The sequence below is a fragment of the Sprattus sprattus genome, assembly GCF_963457725.1.
Source record: "Sprattus sprattus genome assembly, chromosome: 1".
Classification (NCBI taxonomy): domain Eukaryota; kingdom Metazoa; phylum Chordata; class Actinopteri; order Clupeiformes; family Clupeidae; genus Sprattus; species Sprattus sprattus.
Genome location: NC_137920.1, coordinates 28,054,366 through 28,073,215, shown reverse-complemented (window position 1 = coordinate 28,073,215; position 18,850 = coordinate 28,054,366). Strand labels below are relative to the sequence as shown.

The 18,850-nt window shown below is 42.3% G+C and overlaps 1 protein-coding gene across 2 annotated transcripts in view; it reads right to left on the bottom strand.

Annotated features, from left to right (window-relative positions):
- Positions 1-854: 854 nt before the first annotated feature.
- Positions 855-18,850, bottom strand: part of slc29a1b (solute carrier family 29 member 1b) — a 21,432-nt gene continuing 3,436 nt past the window's right edge. The window contains exons 1-13 of one of the 2 annotated variants that reach the window (XM_080855988.1): positions 18,173-18,262; positions 16,798-16,901; positions 16,200-16,281; positions 13,947-14,131; positions 13,499-13,638; positions 10,932-11,066; positions 10,538-10,635; positions 10,055-10,127; positions 9,344-9,411; positions 8,343-8,451; positions 6,188-6,273; positions 3,297-3,496; positions 855-1,246 (exon numbers count right to left, since the gene is read on the bottom strand). In XM_080855988.1, the coding sequence (XP_080712114.1) occupies positions 1,135-1,246; positions 3,297-3,496; positions 6,188-6,273; positions 8,343-8,451; positions 9,344-9,411; positions 10,055-10,127; positions 10,538-10,635; positions 10,932-11,066; positions 13,499-13,638; positions 13,947-14,131; positions 16,200-16,281; positions 16,798-16,826 (1,317 nt within the window). In that variant the 5' untranslated portion in view covers positions 16,827-16,901; positions 18,173-18,262 and the 3' untranslated portion in view covers positions 855-1,134. Of the gene's footprint in view, positions 1,247-3,296; positions 3,497-6,187; positions 6,274-8,342; positions 8,452-9,343; positions 9,412-10,054; positions 10,128-10,537; positions 10,636-10,931; positions 11,067-13,498; positions 13,639-13,946; positions 14,132-16,199; positions 16,282-16,797; positions 16,902-18,172; positions 18,263-18,850 lie in introns of those variants that run through there. The other variant, XM_080855987.1, reaches the window with a different exon arrangement.

Below are 18,850 nucleotides of genomic sequence, written 5' to 3'. Positions count from 1 at the left end.
ACATTAATAATATGACTTTAGAGTTTCTGTTTCTTGAGTAATTAATTTGCAATATACATACATACATACACAGACACACACACAAATATATATATATTTGTGTGTGTGTGTGTGTGTATTGAATATGCATTACTTACATACATACATTATCTGGCAACTAAGAATTAAAGGTGCAATATAGAGGATTTAGGGTGATCTCCTAGCAGAAAAAGGATTATAGTATTCATAATTGTGTTTCCATTTGTGTATAACCACCTGTAACTATGATTTGTTGTGTTTCCATTAGTGTATAATCCCCTGTAACTATGATTTGTTGTGTTTCCATTAGTGTATAATCCCCTGTAACTATGATTCGTTGTGTTTTCATTAATCATTACAATGAGTCCTCTCCCACGAAGTTCGCCATGTTCGCCTGTGCCACCATGTTTCTACAGTGGCCCAAAACATATAAACCAAAACACTGCTACTGGAGAGTGCTTTTACACGCTTGAAAAGGGAGAAGTATTAAGTTGGTTGCAACCTGCAGTCTCACCACTTAGTGTCACTAAATCCTGCACAATGTGCCTTTAAATGTTACATTTTATAGCGTATATATGCCAGTGAATAGACTGCGTGTATAAAATATTTTACAAACGGATACTTTGGCATTATATAATCAGATGGCCATATTAGACTATCAGAATCAGACATGGCTGCAGTGTTCTGCTGGCAGTGGGCAGTGCTGTTCAACTGAGGGAATCCCAGAGCCTTGGCAGCTCTCCCCACTCAGTGTCCTGGAAGAAACGATTCAGCGATTCTGGGATTGCTGAACATGGATGTTATTAGAAAATACTACACATGTGGGGGATGGGTGGTGGTGGTGGTGTGTGTGTGGGGGGGGGTGTATTGTGCGTACGTGTGTTCAGCTGAGGGTTCATGATAGACACACTTGAGTTGAGTTGAGTTGGGTTGAGTTAAATGACAATGTTTGATTTGATCTGCGTGTGAGTGTGTGTGTGTGTGTGTGTGTGTGTGTGTGTGTGTGTGTGTGTGTGTGTGTGTGTGTGTGTGTGTGTGTGTGTGTGTGTGTGTGTGTGTGTGTGTGTGTGTGTGTGTGAGAGAGAGAGAGTGTGTGTGTGTGTGTGTGTTGAGGAGTTAGACTAGCGCTCTGGTCAGGAAGGACAGGCCGGCTCCGAACGCCAAACCCAGAGACAGGAAGAAGGCCATGATGGATCCAGCCGTCTCCGCCTCATGAGAAGGTACTTTCCTGTGGAGCGAAAGAGAGAGAGAGAGAGAGAGAGAGGGAATTAGAGATCGAGAGAGAGAGAGACGGGGAGAGAGACAGAGGGAAAGAGAGACGGAGAGAGAGAGAGAGAGATGGAGAGAGATAGAGGGAAAGAGAGACAGCGAGAGAAAGAGATATGGAATAAAGTGAGGAGAACAAAAGCAGGAAAAGAGGTTAGAGACACTTAACCCATAATAAGTTTAGGTTTTAGTATAGTATACTTATGATGTGTGAGAGTATGTGAATTCTTACTGGACAACTAAACATTAAACTGAGGTATACCTTGCAACAGCGTGTAATTACATTAAAAATACATTCCACTTATTAGTTAGTTAGTTAACAAAATAATACTATCCATATGATGTATATGTTCATATTTTATAAAGTAAAAGTATTGAACATGACAAGTGTGATTCCTCTATGATTTCTTAGAGACCTTTAATAAATGGGCTATATTGTACAACACAAACATAGATTACACACACCCCCTATGCCCACTTATCCTTTCATACACACATACAATTGAGGTCAGAGGTTTACATACACACACTTAAACCTAGACATTAAGAGTAAAAATGGTATGTATTTAGCTTAATTCACAAGATCAGGATTACAGTAGGTCAAAAGTTTATAAACACCAAGTTCACTGTCTCTTTAAGCAGCCTGGAAGCTTCCAGAAACTGTTGTCATAACTTTAGAAGCTTCAGATTCTTCCTCAGAACCTTCAGATAGGCTAACTGCCATTATTGGGAGTCAGAAACGAGTGTCCTTTTGCTTATCTTGTCTAAGTCTGGTTTCTTCTGAGTGCCTACTTCCAAACATTTTGAGTTACCGTGTTCATCTATACAAACAATATTATGCAAATATAAACACCACGGGACCACACAGCCATCACTTACACACACACACACTCACACACACACACACACACACACACACACACACACACACACACACACACACCACAGAACCACACAGCCATCAATCACACATACACACACTCACACACACACACCACGGGACCACACAGCCATCACTCACACATACACACACGTACACACACACACACACACACACACACACACACACACACACACACACACACACACACACACTCTCACATACACACACACACACACACACACACACACACACAAAAACGCACACGCACACGCACTCACACATACACACACACACACACACACACACACACACACACACACACACACACACACACACACACACACACACACACACACACTCACAAACACAAACATACACCACACCGCAGGACCACACAGCCATCGCATTGTTCAGGAGGGATAGGTGTACTGTAGAGATTACCTTATTTTGATGCTAAAGAGCCTTGAGACAATTGTATTGTTTTGTCGCTATGAGTACAATTTGTTTTAATATAATTAAATTGATTTGAATTGGTAAAGTTGATGGAGGTAACTAGTACAAAAGTATCTCCACAGTCAAGAAGGTGTGTGGCCTGACCTGAAAAAGCTGGCTCATGCTCGGAGGCCAAAAAGCCTGATTCAAGATCTGCCAGGTGGAACGGGCCAAAATTCCTGTTGTGTGAAGCGTTTGTAAACTAAATACTAACAATGCTTTTAAATATTAAAAATGTTTATATTTTGATCCCTCTGAGAATGTGATCAAATAAATCAAAACCTAAAGTAATACTCCTCTCTGCAACTATTCTGGAATTTCGCAAAATGAAGTAGTGGGACCAACTAAACAGTGGAGATGTATTGAAATGAAATGTTTGGAATTGTGAAAAAAAGTGTGAATAAACTTCAACTGACATCAACTGTACTCACACACACACACACAATTACACACACACTGGAGCATCTTTAAGACCAATATAGACCGCAAACCAGTACCCTATAAAGGTAGACACACACACACACACACACACACACACACACACACACACACACACACACACACACACACACACACACACACACACACACACATACATACATACACACACACACACACGCCTCGCACTGATACTCACTTGGGCCCAAAGCACATGCAGAGACTGGCCAGGTAGCCATTGGAGAAGGCAAAGAAGATCATGAAGACGATGAACCAGGCGTCATGGTGGAAGTAGACAGGCAGGTGGTAGCGGGGCTGAACGTTACACAGCATGAAGAGAGGCACGAAAATCACTCGAGCCAGCAGCAGCCCCGGCAACAGCTTACTGTCCTTACCAGGCTAGAGAGAGAGAGAGAAAGAGAGAGAGAAAGTGAGAGAGAGAGAGAAAGAGAGGGGAGGGAGAAAGATAGACAGATAGACAGACAGAGAAAGACAGACAGACACACAGACAGAGAGAGAGATTGAGAGACAAACAGAGAGAGAGAGAGATTTGTATTATTGTTCCCACTTCTCCCTTTCCCCTTCTGATGTAGCCTGTGTATAGTAGGTATATGTATTGTTTATATAATCACTTATTATATATCCAACCCAAATGCTTTGGCAATACTGTAGAATGTTATGGTCATGCCAACAAAGCTTCTTTTGAATTTGAATATGAATTTGAGAGAGAGAAAGGGAATCCTTCATATATTTTCAAAGCCTACAACCTACACGTGTCTTTGTATCATGATTTCCCTAAAATGAAAAGTATGTACTAATAGTATTTAATAAAACTCATAGCCTACCATTTCGGTCCTGTGTGTTCTATGCATTGAATACTTGTATGCATTGTTGGAAGTGAGAGAAAATCAATCATAACCGGAACATTTAGGTTGACAAAATTCAATTCCACACCGTTTTTTTTTCTTTACAAATGCACTGAGCAAGCTGTTTTTTTTCCTTCTTCTTCTCATTATGATTTCAGCATGAGGGAGAGAGAGAGGGAGAGAGAGAGAGAGAGAGAGGTCATCATTATGATTTCAGCATGCCAACCCAAAATGGTTCCAATGTGTCCAAATGGTTGACACAACACTTGTAGGGAGGACTTTTAGTTTCTGCATTTGGATCACGATCCTGTGGGTGGAAATGAGGAGAATGCGGGAATAATGTGGAGCCGGAGACTAACCAGACACACCAATCCACCAGATCTTTAAACAACCTGCTGTTCTCAGCCCAGTTTAAGTGTTGTCTTAAGTTTAAGTCTCAAGTCTTTTAAGTCTTGTCTTAAGTCTTAAGTTTAAGTTTGCTGTATGCATAATGTGCGTATGCACTGCTGGAAGCACTACAATCAGTCATAAATCGCTCAGAACTCGAAAATTGAAGTTGGGAAACTAGATCTCCAGCCAATTTTATTTCATTTATTTATTTTTGCGCAACACCAGATGCACTGAGGCGGCTGATTCCCCTTCCTTGTGGTTAACACCCCAGTCCGGGAGGACTTTTTAATTCCTGAACTTGGACTGGGTCCTCATCCTATGGGTGGAATGAGAAGTATGTGCCAGTGAAGGAGGGATGCACGGAGTCCAGAAGGGGAGTCAGTCCACATTGCAGAAAACCTCACGTCTGAACACCATCACCATCTCACCCCCCCGCCAAACACACACACACACAACACACACAACACCACCACATTCAATACAGAAGCCAACTGTCAATGCCAGCAGTCAGAGATCCCACTCCCTTCCCGAGCGGATATATTTACGACCCCACAGCCCCTCCTGTGTTTGGCTCTGATATGTCGGGACGTGTTTGCTCAGAGCTGGCAACGTTCCGATCTGTACTCGATAACCCGGGTTTCTTCCCACACATCTGTGACTGTGGCGAACACGAGCACCTGTGCGTGATTATTTTCGCTTGGTGTAGCTCGAGAGATGAGAGGTAACGTTCCGCCATGTAGCCACTTGATATGTTCCAGAGCTCCATTTTTCATGCCTCGCAATCTGGGATGTTCTTGCCCAACTGACAGCTCTGACGGTTGATGCCGTGCGGTGGGAACTCACAAGTGAAACTGTGAGTGAAGGGGCCCTGAGGCCAAGTCAGGTTAAGGCTGAATATGGGGTTGTACATAATGTTGCTGTCTGTCTAACCTGACAGTGAGGTTAAGGCTGAATATGGGTTTGTGCATAATGTTGCTGTCTGTCTAACCTGACAGTAAGATAAAGGCTGAATATGGGTTTGTGCATAATGTTGCTGTCTGTCTTACCTGACAGTAAGGTTAAGGCTGAATATGGGTTTGTGCATAATGTTGCAGTCTGTCTTACCTGACAGTAAGGTTAAGGCTGAATATGGGTTTGTGCATAATGTTGCTGTCTGACTAACCTGACAGTAAGATAAAGGCTGAATATGGGTTTGTGCATAATGTTGCTATACTGTCTAACCCCAAAAGTGCGAGGAGGGAAATAGGAGATACTTCCATGCAACACAAGAACCCAAGAACACTAATGAACCTCAGCGAAAAAGAGAGCATTTAAGGTTTCTTAACTATCAGTGTTTTGTTTTGTTTTTCACCTAACCTAACTTCATTTTACTGTAATCCAAGCTCTTAATATTTGGGGAGTGACTGGGGAGTCTTACACAACAATCTGATCATTTGGCCACTAATTTTTTTGAGTGGCGATCACAAAACCCTGACCTTAATTCAACAGAATATGTGTGGGCCGAAACTGAAAAGAGGGGTTCATGTAAGGAGGCCAACAAGCCTGATTCAGATGCATAGCATCTGCCAGGTGGAGTGGGCCAAAATTCCAAAAGGAGGTGCCTCATTAGACATCAAGGAGGTGCCTAGTTAGACATCACACGCCTAGAGGTTTGAGTTGAACTGAGAAGAACAGTCTGAGGGCAAACAACTCGAGTGGGATCACTACAAAGACCCTTCATTTACAAAACTGTAAGGTACTCAGAACTACCAATCTGAACTACAGTTACTGTGAGGGGGATAAGTCTCCTGGACCCCCGTCACACCCTGCCACCAGGGGGCGCTGTTGGACTCACCCATGTGCACACTGCTGTTAGACTCCGGCCAGCCCAGTCCATCAGGTTAAAGAGCAGAAAACAGCAGACCGGAATGAAGTAGCCCTCTGGGAAGAGACAGACAGTGAGAAGGCGGCTGACAGAAAGGCATTGCAATTCTTTGACCAGTTATATAAACAATATGAAAAGTGACACGTTTTCAAATAGAAAAAATGACAGAGCTTTAACAGGCTAAAAGGGTTTGCATTTGGCCAGATGGAGATGGTCATACAGCTACTCTTCTACTCTTTGACTCACAGGGCTAACAAGGCTAGCAGGGCTAACAGGGCTAGCGGGGCTAACAGAGCTAGCGGGGCGAACCGGGCTAACAGGGCTAAAAGAGCTAGCGGGGCTAACAGGGCTAACAGGGAAAGCCAAAGTTTCTTTAACATTTAAGTGTACACCCCGGAAGGCGAGTGGCATAATTCTATACGTGTGAACATTCCTAAGTCATTTTGCTGCAAATCTCTTCACCAGCATATAAACACACAAAGCATGGCAAGATTCCAGACAAAAACTGATTTTTTTTTTTTCAAGATCAAAAGGCAGTTGAGAGTTGACACAACACACAAGGTAGGAAACGTTTTTCCACAGCAAGACATGGAATTTGTTTACTGTCAGTTGGTGTTTGTTGTTGGGTGTAGTACATTGTGTTGAGCTAACATTTACCATGAATCAGGTTATCCAAGGTAAAACGGAAGATTTTACAATTGTGTGTTTTAAGTGTGTGTGTGTGTGTGTTTGTGTGTGTGTGTGTGTGTGTGTGTGTGTGTGTGTGTGTGTGTGGTGTGTGTGTGCGTGTGTGTGTGTGTGTGTGTGTGTGTGTGTGTGTGGTGTGTGTGTGTGCGTGTGTGTGTGTGTGTGTGCGTGTACACCAAAGGCACTGCTTGAAGAAAACAGAAGTGCAAATGCTCAGTGAAGTGTTTATTTTACCCCTAAAATCTTGCCTGATAGAAGGGTCATCATGCATGACAACCCTTAAACACACCCATGGTGAGCACACACACACTCACACACACACACACACACACACTCACACACACACACACACACACACACACACACACACACACACACACACACACCACACACACAATCAAACACACACACACACTCACACACAAACACACACACACACACACAAAGACACACACACACACAGACGCACATAGACACACACACACACACACACACACACACACACACACACACACACAGACACACACGCACACAGACACACACACACACACACACACACACACACACACACACACACACACACACACACACACACACACACACACACACACACACAGAGACACACACACTCTCAAGTATCTATCTATCTATTCTAGGGAAAATTATGTTTGTCAGGTGGTTGATGCAGCAATCAGTATTTATTCCAGTAATGAAGCACGTGGAACATACTTGGTGCAGATCTGAACAACAAGCATATCTTGGCAACTAGCAACTATATTTATATATATATGGTTTAATGCAAGTGATCTAGACTTCTAATGCAAACAGGTCTGGCAACCTTTTGTTGTTCTCTGTTCCGGCTGCTTAAGATGGTTCTCAATGGCATACCCCCTTTACCATATTACAATTGATTGCAGTCACTCACACCTCAGTTTGCTTCCTGACCCCAGGTGCGGTGTCTGTCAAAGCAATACCACTGTGGGGACCTTTGCTTTGTTACCATGATAAGATTAGCATTTTGGAGATTATACTGGCATATTATTGATGTTCACAGCAGTTGCTTTACCATGAATCGTCATCTTTACAATGAATGTTCTCTCACAGGATATACTACTCTATCTATCTATCTATCTGTATATATATGTATATACACACACAGTATAATGCTCCTTTCTCACAAACAATAAAACAAACTCACACACAAACGAACAAACAAACACACACACACAAACGTTTATCAAGCCTGCACAAGAACTGACTAATGGTGGTACCCCTGCCTCCAGTCAAATTATTAATGTGAGATGTGTTATAGGACATGGCCTCAATAAAGACATTTAGTAAGTAATTTGTAATCATGTATTTCCTTCCATTATATCTCTATTGCTCTATCTCCTTCCCTTCCTCCTAGCCCAAGCCACACAGTGAGTTGAGTCCCTACCCCAGGCGCTTCCATTAGCAATGGTGGACTTCACATCCACGGTGACGGCCGGGAAAGTGCCGATGGTGACGGTGAAGGCAAAACACACGGACAGGGCCATCACCCAGATCTACAGATGGAGGGGAAGGAGAAGAAGCATGAAGGGAAAGAGAGGGATAAGTGGAGGAGAGAGAGAGAGGGTGAAGCAGATGAGAGGGGGATGGAGAAGGAAAGAAAGAGATAATATGGGCAAATGGAGAGGAGAAGTGGAGTATGGGGGAAAGATGTGGAAATAAAGAAAGAGAAAAAGAAAGAAGGAAAGAAAGAAAGAGAGATAGCATGAAAGAAGACAGAGAGTAAGACATTATAGAGAAGAAACAGCCACATCAGAAATATCAAATGACCCACCAGCCACTGGCACACGCTTGGGTGCAGCACAGGCCCTACCCGGGCACTGTGCCCCCCCCCGGTACCAACCCCCCCCCCAACCCCCCACACACACACACTGGCTCCCATCCCCTTTCCCCTCCAACACACTCCTGATCTCTGATGGAGATTAAAAAAAGGATCCCCTTTTTAAACCCCTGAATCACCTCTTATACTCAGCATGTGACATTTAACTGATGTTCTCTAGTTTCAGGTGAAGGTTCAGTAATAATTATAGCTTTAGGGTTATATATCGGCCCCTTGTTATATCGGTCCCTTTTTATATTGGTCCAATCCTTCCACCTTACGCCATGAGCAGTTACTAAGGAACTAGAGCATCATTACAGAAATCAGTCCATGGTATTGGCACTGGCCAATATCAAGCGCCTAGAGGCAATTGTATTGTTATGGCGCTATACAAATAAAATTGAATTGAATCAGTACAGTGTGTGTAGAATGCTGTATGGTCCATGTCAATTCATCTTTTGACTCCTTTCTTATGAATAAAACAATTATAATATGCCAATAAATGAACACAGCCCTAAAAATCACGCCCATTCCTCTGGAAAGGAACAAGTCTGCTAGTGGGGTCGTACCTTCTTAAAGATGCCCAGCATCGAGGCCTTCTGCTGGGGCTCCTGTGATGAAGAAGCTGTGGCACCTCCTGTGGGAGGCGGAGAGCGAGAGGAGTCGTTATCACACATTACACAACAGTTAGTTCCGGCCAAGCAATTTATTGATCTCTGATTGGATGAGAGGCATTCCGTGACAGGGGGTAGCCTTTACCAACCCCACTTAGACTCTTCATGGCTAGTATTCACTCCATGTTTAGACATACATTGTACATTATCCTTGTCATAGTTGCTATTGTTGCTATTTAACTTCATTATAGTCATCAGTGGTCATTATTTTGTTCTTTCACCAACAATAATAAGTAACATAGCAATCACTGGCAACACATCAGGGTGTGCAAAAAAGCAATTATAGGATTTTTCTCTCTGAATAAAAAGTGTATTGACAATACTTTTTGCTTCATTGAGCTCATGAGAATATTATTGAAGAAAATATACAAAAAATACTGCGGCCAGAATTGAGTTATACACCATATCTTCTAAAACTTAAAACTAACTGCAAGCTGACTGACATATAAACCAAATATACTAAACCTTAAAACGAACAGCAAACTGACTGTCATAAAAAAAACAAATATACTAAACCTTAAAACGAACAGCAAACTGACTGACCAATGAACAAAAAATGCTAAACCTTAAAACGAACAGCAAACTGACTGACTCCCAGTAGGTTACCTTTCTTCAGTAGATCCATCCTGTTCTCCTCATCCTCTCCCTTGTTTCCTTCCTGGTAGTACTGGAAGAACTCCTGTAGGGGAATAACACAAGGCCATGAGATGAATCATCATCAATGATCAACCTTGTAGAGAGGAAGAGAGGAAAAGAGAGGTGGATCAAGAGTAATGACATGATGCCATGTAATAAATAAAAAGCATCAATGATCAACCTTGTAGAGAGGAAGAGAGGAAAAGAGAGGTGGATCAAGAGTAATGACATGATGCCATGTAATAAATAAAAAGCATCAATGATCAACCTTGTTGAGTTAAAGCGGTGGAGTCGCGACCGCCTTTAGTCGGTCGGGCTCGCCGCACTCATGAGGTTAATCCTCATAAGAGTAACAATGATGATGATGATGATGTTGTGTGTAGAGAGATAAACACTGTGGAATAGATGTAACTGATGGTGATGACACTGTAAGTGGTTTGAATGTGTTCATACCAGTTTGGGTAGCAGGACGTAGGACATGAGGGCTATAAGTATGACACCACAAGCAGTGATGAAGTATCCAAACGCACTGTCACTGAGCTCAGAGCCACCTAAGAAAGAGAGAGGGAGAGAGGGAGAGAAAGAGGGAGAGGGAGAGGGAGAGGGAGAGAAAGAGAGAGGGTGGGAGTATAAGCAATAGAATGTGATTTTTCTATCTCCTGAATCCAAAATCATGGCTACATGTCTAGACACGCACACACACACACACACACACACACACACACACACACACACACACACACACACACACACACACACACACACACACACACACACACACACACACACACACACACACACACACACACACACACACACACACACACACGTTGGTCTGAGTACTTACTGGCTATGGCACAGATCATGGAGAAGGCGGCGAAGGTCCCTGCTAGGCCCTGACCGCTCATGATGGGGGTGGTGTAGGAGGCCGGGAGCAGACCCGCCATGCCAAACAGACTGCCCTGCAGAATGGCCCCAAACGCTGGAGAGAGCAGGAGAGAGACGAAACATGGATGTACTCTTTAGTATTGTGGCATGTGTATACAGTAGACCTGTGTACAGCAGTGGTGGTCCGTCAGGGCCTTCAAGGCCTTCTCTGCTGGCCTAAACATCATCAGAAAATAAATGTAATAAAATACATTTCATTTTAATATTTTCTTTTCATAAATATGTATTCAATTATTCCCCATAGTCCATTATCTTCATTTCATAGCTTCCAGCGTTGTTAATTTATGTTAGAGCTTTCATCCAATCATATTTCAGCTATCATGTGTTGCCACGCTCCGAGAAACCTTCCCCGAGAACAGAATTCTTCCCTGAGGCCTTCAGAATTCACATTGAAGGCCCGTGTACATCTGATTGGTTTTCACAACTGGCTGTTTCAGTTCATTTAAGTTGAATGAACTGAAACAGACAGTTGTGACAACCAATCAGATTTCGAGTTGGCGACACTGGGCCTTCTAGAAGGCCCGGAAGATTTCTTTCCTCGCATTGAACGTGACACGTAAACGTCCTTTGATTGGATACTGAGGCAGACCGGTGCAGTGCTTCACTGCTCAGTTTAGCTGGCTAATGCGAAAACGACGTACATCGGTTTCAATGCTTATTATGCTAGTTGTTTCAATTGGTAAGACTAAATATAATTACATTAACCAACTCAAATAAACTAGTTTACACCAACTTGATAATTCCAGTTTTTGATACAATTACAACGCCATTTTCAAGACGGAACTTTCAAGAAAAACTGGATATCGTGAGGATGGGAAGTTTAATGAAACTGCTTTGCAGGTGGGACAATGCGATGTTTAGTGGACAAACTTGTTTAAGCTCACATAGGCTACTTTCGGTGGACTTAATAAAACTTTGTAGACTAATCCCTGATAATCGCCTTTTATTTTTAAGTTGTGACAGTAATATCCAAGCGATCATATAACTGAGAGTTTACTACTCTTAATGTATTGTTAATATGGGTGTATTGATTTTAAATGCTCCGGAAATATTAATAAAGTCTGTTGTACTCGACTATGTTAAGGTGATGCAATGCTCACTTATACTGCCTTTCTGTAATGGTTCGAGAGCCATGGCGTCATAATGATGGTATTAGGAGGTGGATTCACTCAGTTTAACATCGTGTAGGACATCGCTGAAGGCCCAGTCGTGAAATGCACGGACCGCCACTGGTGTACAGTCAGTGTACAGTAGTACAGTAGACTTGTTTGTGAAGGCAAGCCAATAAAGACTTCACAGTGCCACTGTAATTTGAGGACACCTCGTCACAATTTCTGATACTTTGAATAGTCAAGCGAGTAGAAGATGAATTGGTCAAAAAGTTTAAGATAAAACAAGGTCAAATTGAGGTCAGGGAGAAGACTTTGAGAGAACTGCCCATAGGATTGCCAGAACGTCAAATCAAAATCACTGTTTGACTGCAAAAGACTTCTGCACTGTGCACTGTTCTAAATTCAAACAGGAACATCTACAGTAAATAAGCCTGATGCATGTTGGAGCACTGCAGTCATGTGGATTGATGAAGTTAAAATAGAACCTTTTGGCTGCAATGAGCAAAGTTATATTTGGAGATAACAGGGTGTTGAATTACATGAAGAGAACACCTCTCCAACTGTTAGGCGCTGGACTGGATCGAGCCTGCTTTGGGCTTGGGTCACAGCCAGTGGCACGGGGAACATTGCACTGGTTTGAATGGATTCAATTAAATACCAGTAAATTCTGTAAAACTAAAAGCTGAAAATGAAAAGAGGATGGCTTCTACAACAGTGGACAACCTCAAGTCTCAATCCACAGATGACAACCTCAAGTCTCAATCCACAGTGGACTACCTCAAGTCTCAATCCACAGTGGACTTCCTCAAGTCTCAATCCACAGTGGACTACCTCAAATCACAATCCTTACAGTCCGCCCAACCTTAACATAATTTTAAACTGTTGAACTGTTGACCCCAGAAGAGCGGTGCATGCAAGACGGCCCAATAATTTCACAGAATTAGAAGCCTTTTGCCAGGAGGCTCTTCAATGGCTACAAGCTATGATACTTGGCAAAAGGGGGTGTTACTTAGTACAGTCAATGCAGGTACCCAAACTTTTGCTCCGGGCGCTTTTTCTTATTTGTTATTTTGAAACTGTAAAAGATGGATATAAAAAGTGATCTTGATTGAAATATTAAAGAAATGTGTGATCTTTAACTTTATGCCTTTTGGAAATCAGATAATCTTCTACTTACTTTGCTATTCACAGTATCAACACCTTTGCATGCCATTGCATTTGTGTGAATAAATAGCTAGAAAGCCCACAGTCTTTCTCTGAAAACAATAATTTGTGAATTCAGAGGTCATTTGAAAGAGAGGAATATTTGTCAAGACTGCAAAAAAAGGGGTAATTGGCTCACACCGACACTCACAGTTAATGATACAGATTTTGATCATTGTCACCACGAAGAAAGGCAGCGGTGCGATCTCGACCTTCACCAAGATGGCCGTCACCATGAACACCACCATGATCACTGTCAGACTTCCCATGATCCTTAGCTTCTGGGGAACCCTTTATAGAGTAACAAAAATTCAGTCAGCTGTATGTGCATGCTTTAAACCCCATTTTGTCACTTCCCTCCAGTGAAAGTCACTTATTCATTTGCCCAAATAAATAGAATTGCAATTACGTTGTCTCCCCCACAAAAACAGACCATGAATTTTGCGTTCATGACCCTGATGAACCTGTCTCTGAATCTGGTCAATTAAGTATCCGAGCATACTAATCAGTCTAATCAATCAGTCTATCAGTCTTATTCCGCATCCCAGCTTCAACCCTATGACCTTTCAACCTCTGCACTTTGACCTCGGGCCACCCACCAGAGCAGGAAGGAGTTGAGGCAGGTAAAGGCCAGCAGGGGCAACATGGCACAGAGCGTCATGACGTTGTTGAATTTGGCCTCCAGGACGCTGCGGTTGTCCACAACTTCCCCCTCGGCAGGGGCGGTGACGTTGAGCAGGTCCGCGTCCATGGTAACAGGGTCTTTGAGGCGGCTGGTGAAGTACTGGAAACACCAGGAGGTAGAGGTAGAGGCAGAGGCAGATTACAGATGAGAATCACAGATGAGAATCACAGATTAAACAAAAGCCCACACTGGACAGAAACGAACTGAACACAAACGGCAGGTAATGACATTCTGATTGCTTTCCACTGAATAGACACAGTCAGCAGAGATAGCTTTTGCCGTGGAGTCTGATAAGAAGGCAAAGCAAACAATTGGTGGCGTCTGTCTTTGCTCAGACTAAAGCAATGGTAGAGTGTGGTTCAGTTGTTTACAGTTTTTTATGATCGGATACACACAATTTTGACTGCTTTGTTTTGCTTTTCAATCGCCTCACACAATAAGCACAACCACACACCCAATGAGCAAAAACATCAGATCCATTGCAAAATGAAACACTCTTGTAAAATCTATACACCCATTTAACAAAACCATATTTTGTTACCATATGAAACACACACATTGCATATACTGAATTCTGTTTGTACCACTTACACACTTCTGTTATAAACCTAAAACACTTTTAGCAATACTACTTCTCAGTGATTAGAGTAGTGTAAGTGAAGTACACAGAGAAATTGAAAATACACAATTCAGTGAAAACACTACCCAAGACCAATGCTGATGAAAATATTATTTACGTAATTCTCTCCATATACCCAAATCAGTCAACATGTCAACATGGAGAATCACAACAAAACATGTCCCAGTTTTCATGCTACTTCAGTAGTGTGCATAACACTGTAAGCTCAGCAAATATCAGACAAAGGTGAAAAGATGTTTGCAATACAGGTTACAATTCCATTTACAGTAAAATGTACAGATTTGTCAGTGTCGCCAGTGTTGACTGAGAGACCTGATGGATATTACTGTATTGAAAATGGCATGGTCACCGATAATGTTTGCTTGAATTTCTCTGAGCCTGATAGCATTACGTATTTGCCAAAAGCATGTTTATGATCTCTATATCTTGTTCTTGCGTGAATATGGGCCTGTCCTCCTTTCAAGTGATTGTATTTGATACATTTGGTCTTATTCTTCTTTGAGCACATTTTCCTCCAGCTACAGCTCTTCCTCTACTTCCACCTTGACCTCAGCCTCATGGCATGGCCTCGGCCTCTTCCTCCTTCTCCTCCTCTGTGGATTCCCCCTCTCACCCTCACTCTTCTTCTTTTGACTCCTTCCATTTTGGTTGAAGACAGATTACAGTTACTCATCTGCTGCATTTCTATAGTGCTTAAACCTGTTTGTTGTGTCTACAATTAGGCAATCATGTGTTTGGCCACTTGATGGCTGTGTTTATTTGACCGGCTCATAGGTGTGGTAACTTGACAGAGTGTTTTGGAATTGCAAGGAAGTGACCTCTTGATATACGTCTGTGTCTAAAGCATAAAAGTGTGTTTAGTGCTTTGCAAATCACTTGTGTGTATGGTTTCGCAAAAAGTGTGATGTTTAAATGTGCTTATAGTTGTGCAGATCTGAGCCGTTGTTTTGCTCCTTGAGTGAAGGTTTTGATAATTGTGTTACACTTTTGATTTTAGTGTGTATCCGATTGTAAAAAACTGAAATAGTGTGTTGGCAGTTTTTTATTCTTTTTTTTCCCCAGGACAACCCAGAGATGTGTGCAAGTTGTGTGTGAGTCAGTGAAGAAGAACTAGAGACTTACAGAGGGCTGAAAGGGTGGTTATGTCAGCTGTGGGTGTGTTATTTGAAACAGTTTTAGGAAAGTGGTAATCAAAGGCTAGAAGTTTGACTCAAGACAAGGTAAGAGACAAGACGAGAAGAGAGAGAGAGAGAAGAGAAGAGAAGAGAAGAGAAGAGAAGAGAAGAGAAGAGAAGAGAAGAGAAGAGTTGAGAAGAGAAGAGAAGAGAAGAGAAGAAAAGAAAAGAAAAGAAAAGAAAAGAAAAGAAAAGAAAAGAGAAGAGAAGAGAAGAGAAGAGAAGAGAAGATGAGCTAAATATGTGCTAAATTAAAGTCACTGAATTAGTAGTAAAACCTTGGTTAGCTAAGTGGAAAAGGGTCAAAAAGGTTAACCTCAGATGATTCAAATCCAATCAAAACAAACGTTACCATTGTAGCCGTCATGAAGAAGTTCCATGGCAACAGAGTGCCCAGCCCAAGGGAGAAGAAGATCAGCCATACGGCATTATATCTGCCAGGTCAAAGGTCACAACAGGAAACAGACTCTCAGTGACTTATTCCATACAGGTACGCTCAAATAGTTCACACCCAGAGGGAATCCCCTTAACCGTGCACTACATTTTTATCTTTTGGAAAATTACTAATTGTGTTTGACAGAGCCACTGGGAAATTACTAAATGTAGGCCACAAAGTTGACAGATCTAGAGGAGGCAGATTTTAGGGCTGAAAACTACAAATCCCATACAGAAAATCACTCAGGTGTGGAATATTACCCAAACCCATACATTTTCAAAACCACCTGGAGCCAAAAAAAATAAATATATGTTGAAAATTTGGCAAAGAAAGGGCATGTTCAAGATGTTGAGCAAATGACTGTTCAAATCAGCAATTCACCCAGCAATGCAATACAAAACAAAATAAATAAAATCATTAACTCACAAGAATCCCCCCAAAACAATCCAAAGTATGGCTAATGTTAATGTGTGCTTGAGGTTATCCAGGGCAAAGAGGGGTTCTGGGGTCTCACCTGTCTTTGGGGGCGTTGGTGGCCGTCATGACTGTGACCTTGGGGTGATGCTGTTCTCATTCAGTGCTGCGCAGTGTCACGGTTCAGCAGCCCCCCTGACAGATCTTGACAGATAAAACAATCAATTTATCAATCAAGTCAATCAAGTAAAAATATATTTGTTGACGGTCGTGACAATAGAGGAGGCAACACAAACTTGTGATACTGCATTCAATTGGTGGTGCAGGCTAAATTCTCTCAAGTGTGACAATCTGAAGATATTCAGGAAATATCAAAAGAAGGTAAAGAACTATTTAAGTAAATCATGAGAAAATCTTGCTAAGGCAAAAACGTACGACATTCAACCGTGGCATTGCTCTGTATGTAAACACATTGCAGAAAAGCATTTAGTTCCCCCTGAGCTTTTTCAGAAAGTGGGGACTTTTTCATATCAGCTTTCGACACACACGACATCTGAATGTGAAAGCACTAATGAACGAATACCAGCTGCCAGGACATTTAATCATGAGACAATTCTGCTCTGTAATCTCTGGTGTCGAGAGACAAGGATGAGTTAAGTTAAGAGCAAATGACGATGCTTAGCTCACCCAGAGACAGGGTTTATATCGCACTTGGGTGACCCGCCACTGCAGCCTGTAGGCTGCTGCCTTTACTTGCCTGGGTGCGGGTATTTTTGTTTATGTTTGGCATGCTCGATGTGCGTGTACATATACAGTTTATATGTTCCGTCAACCATGGCATTCTGCGATCACATCGTCACATATGATGCAGCCAGATACATATCGACACATGTAAAGGCATTGTAGAAGTGTTGTAATAAAACATAAATTGTATTTTATGAATAGGTTAGACTGACAATCTCCGTACGGAAAGTCTAGTTGTCTTATCTCTGTCTAAAGATGTGATGTTTCTTATGTTATTATGTAATAATAGCACAACATTCTGGATAAACTTGCTTTTTCCCTCTTGAATAACAACATTTACTTGATCAAAGACAATTACATTTCAAATAGAGCGGCTTAATTGCTTAATAACAACATTAACATGATCAAAGACAATTACATTTCAGAGAGAACAGCTTAATTGCTTAATAACAACATTAACATGATCAAAGACAATTGCATTTCAGAGAGAACCGCTGAATTGCTGAATCCCCTTTTCATAAAAAAAATGCTGAAGCAAGATTATAATTGACATATGCTTGAAATAAATGATTGTAATACAAATAATTATAAAAATTCTGTAACATATTGTTAAAAAAATCAATATCTAAAGGCCAGGCAAAGACCAGGTTAAGACCCATCAGGCTGTTAAAGGTCACATGGTAGGCATAATAATAACATATGAAACACTAGCAGATTAAATACTCACAGACCTGTCCTCTTTTCTGTCAAAATCCGCCGACAGTTTCCCCCAAATCCTAACACGCCGAGACCAGCATGATCCACTGCCAGTCCACCCTGGAGCACATTCATTTTATACAGCTGCACTACCGCACAGGCAGAACCACACTCTCTTGCAGTGAAGATGCCTCCTCTCCCTGCCAGTCAACACCCAGCTCCACCCAACAACCAACCCCCCACCACACACACACACACACACACACACACACACATGCGCAGAGGCACAGATTCACACACTCACACACACACGCACACACGCACAAATGCCCGCGCACGCGCATGCACACATTCACACACACGCACACACACATACACACACACACACACACACACGCACACACACACACGCGCATGCGCATGAATGCACACATTCACACTCACACACACACACACACCCTAACCCTAACTCTTACCAGGATCATCAGTCTGAGAAGAGTTTGGAGGAACTGGCACGTTTTTTGCAGCTGATAGCAGAGGCCCTGCACTATCTAGCCGTCTGCAGCCTGACACTGTAGGTCTGTCGCTCCAGGTCTGGCGATCTTATCAGCTCAAACGCTATGGCACAACCGCGGCTGTGGCTAATGAATGTGTCTGTGGCTAATAAATGTATCTGTGGCTATGACTGCTGTAGCTTGCTGAGCTGATGCTCT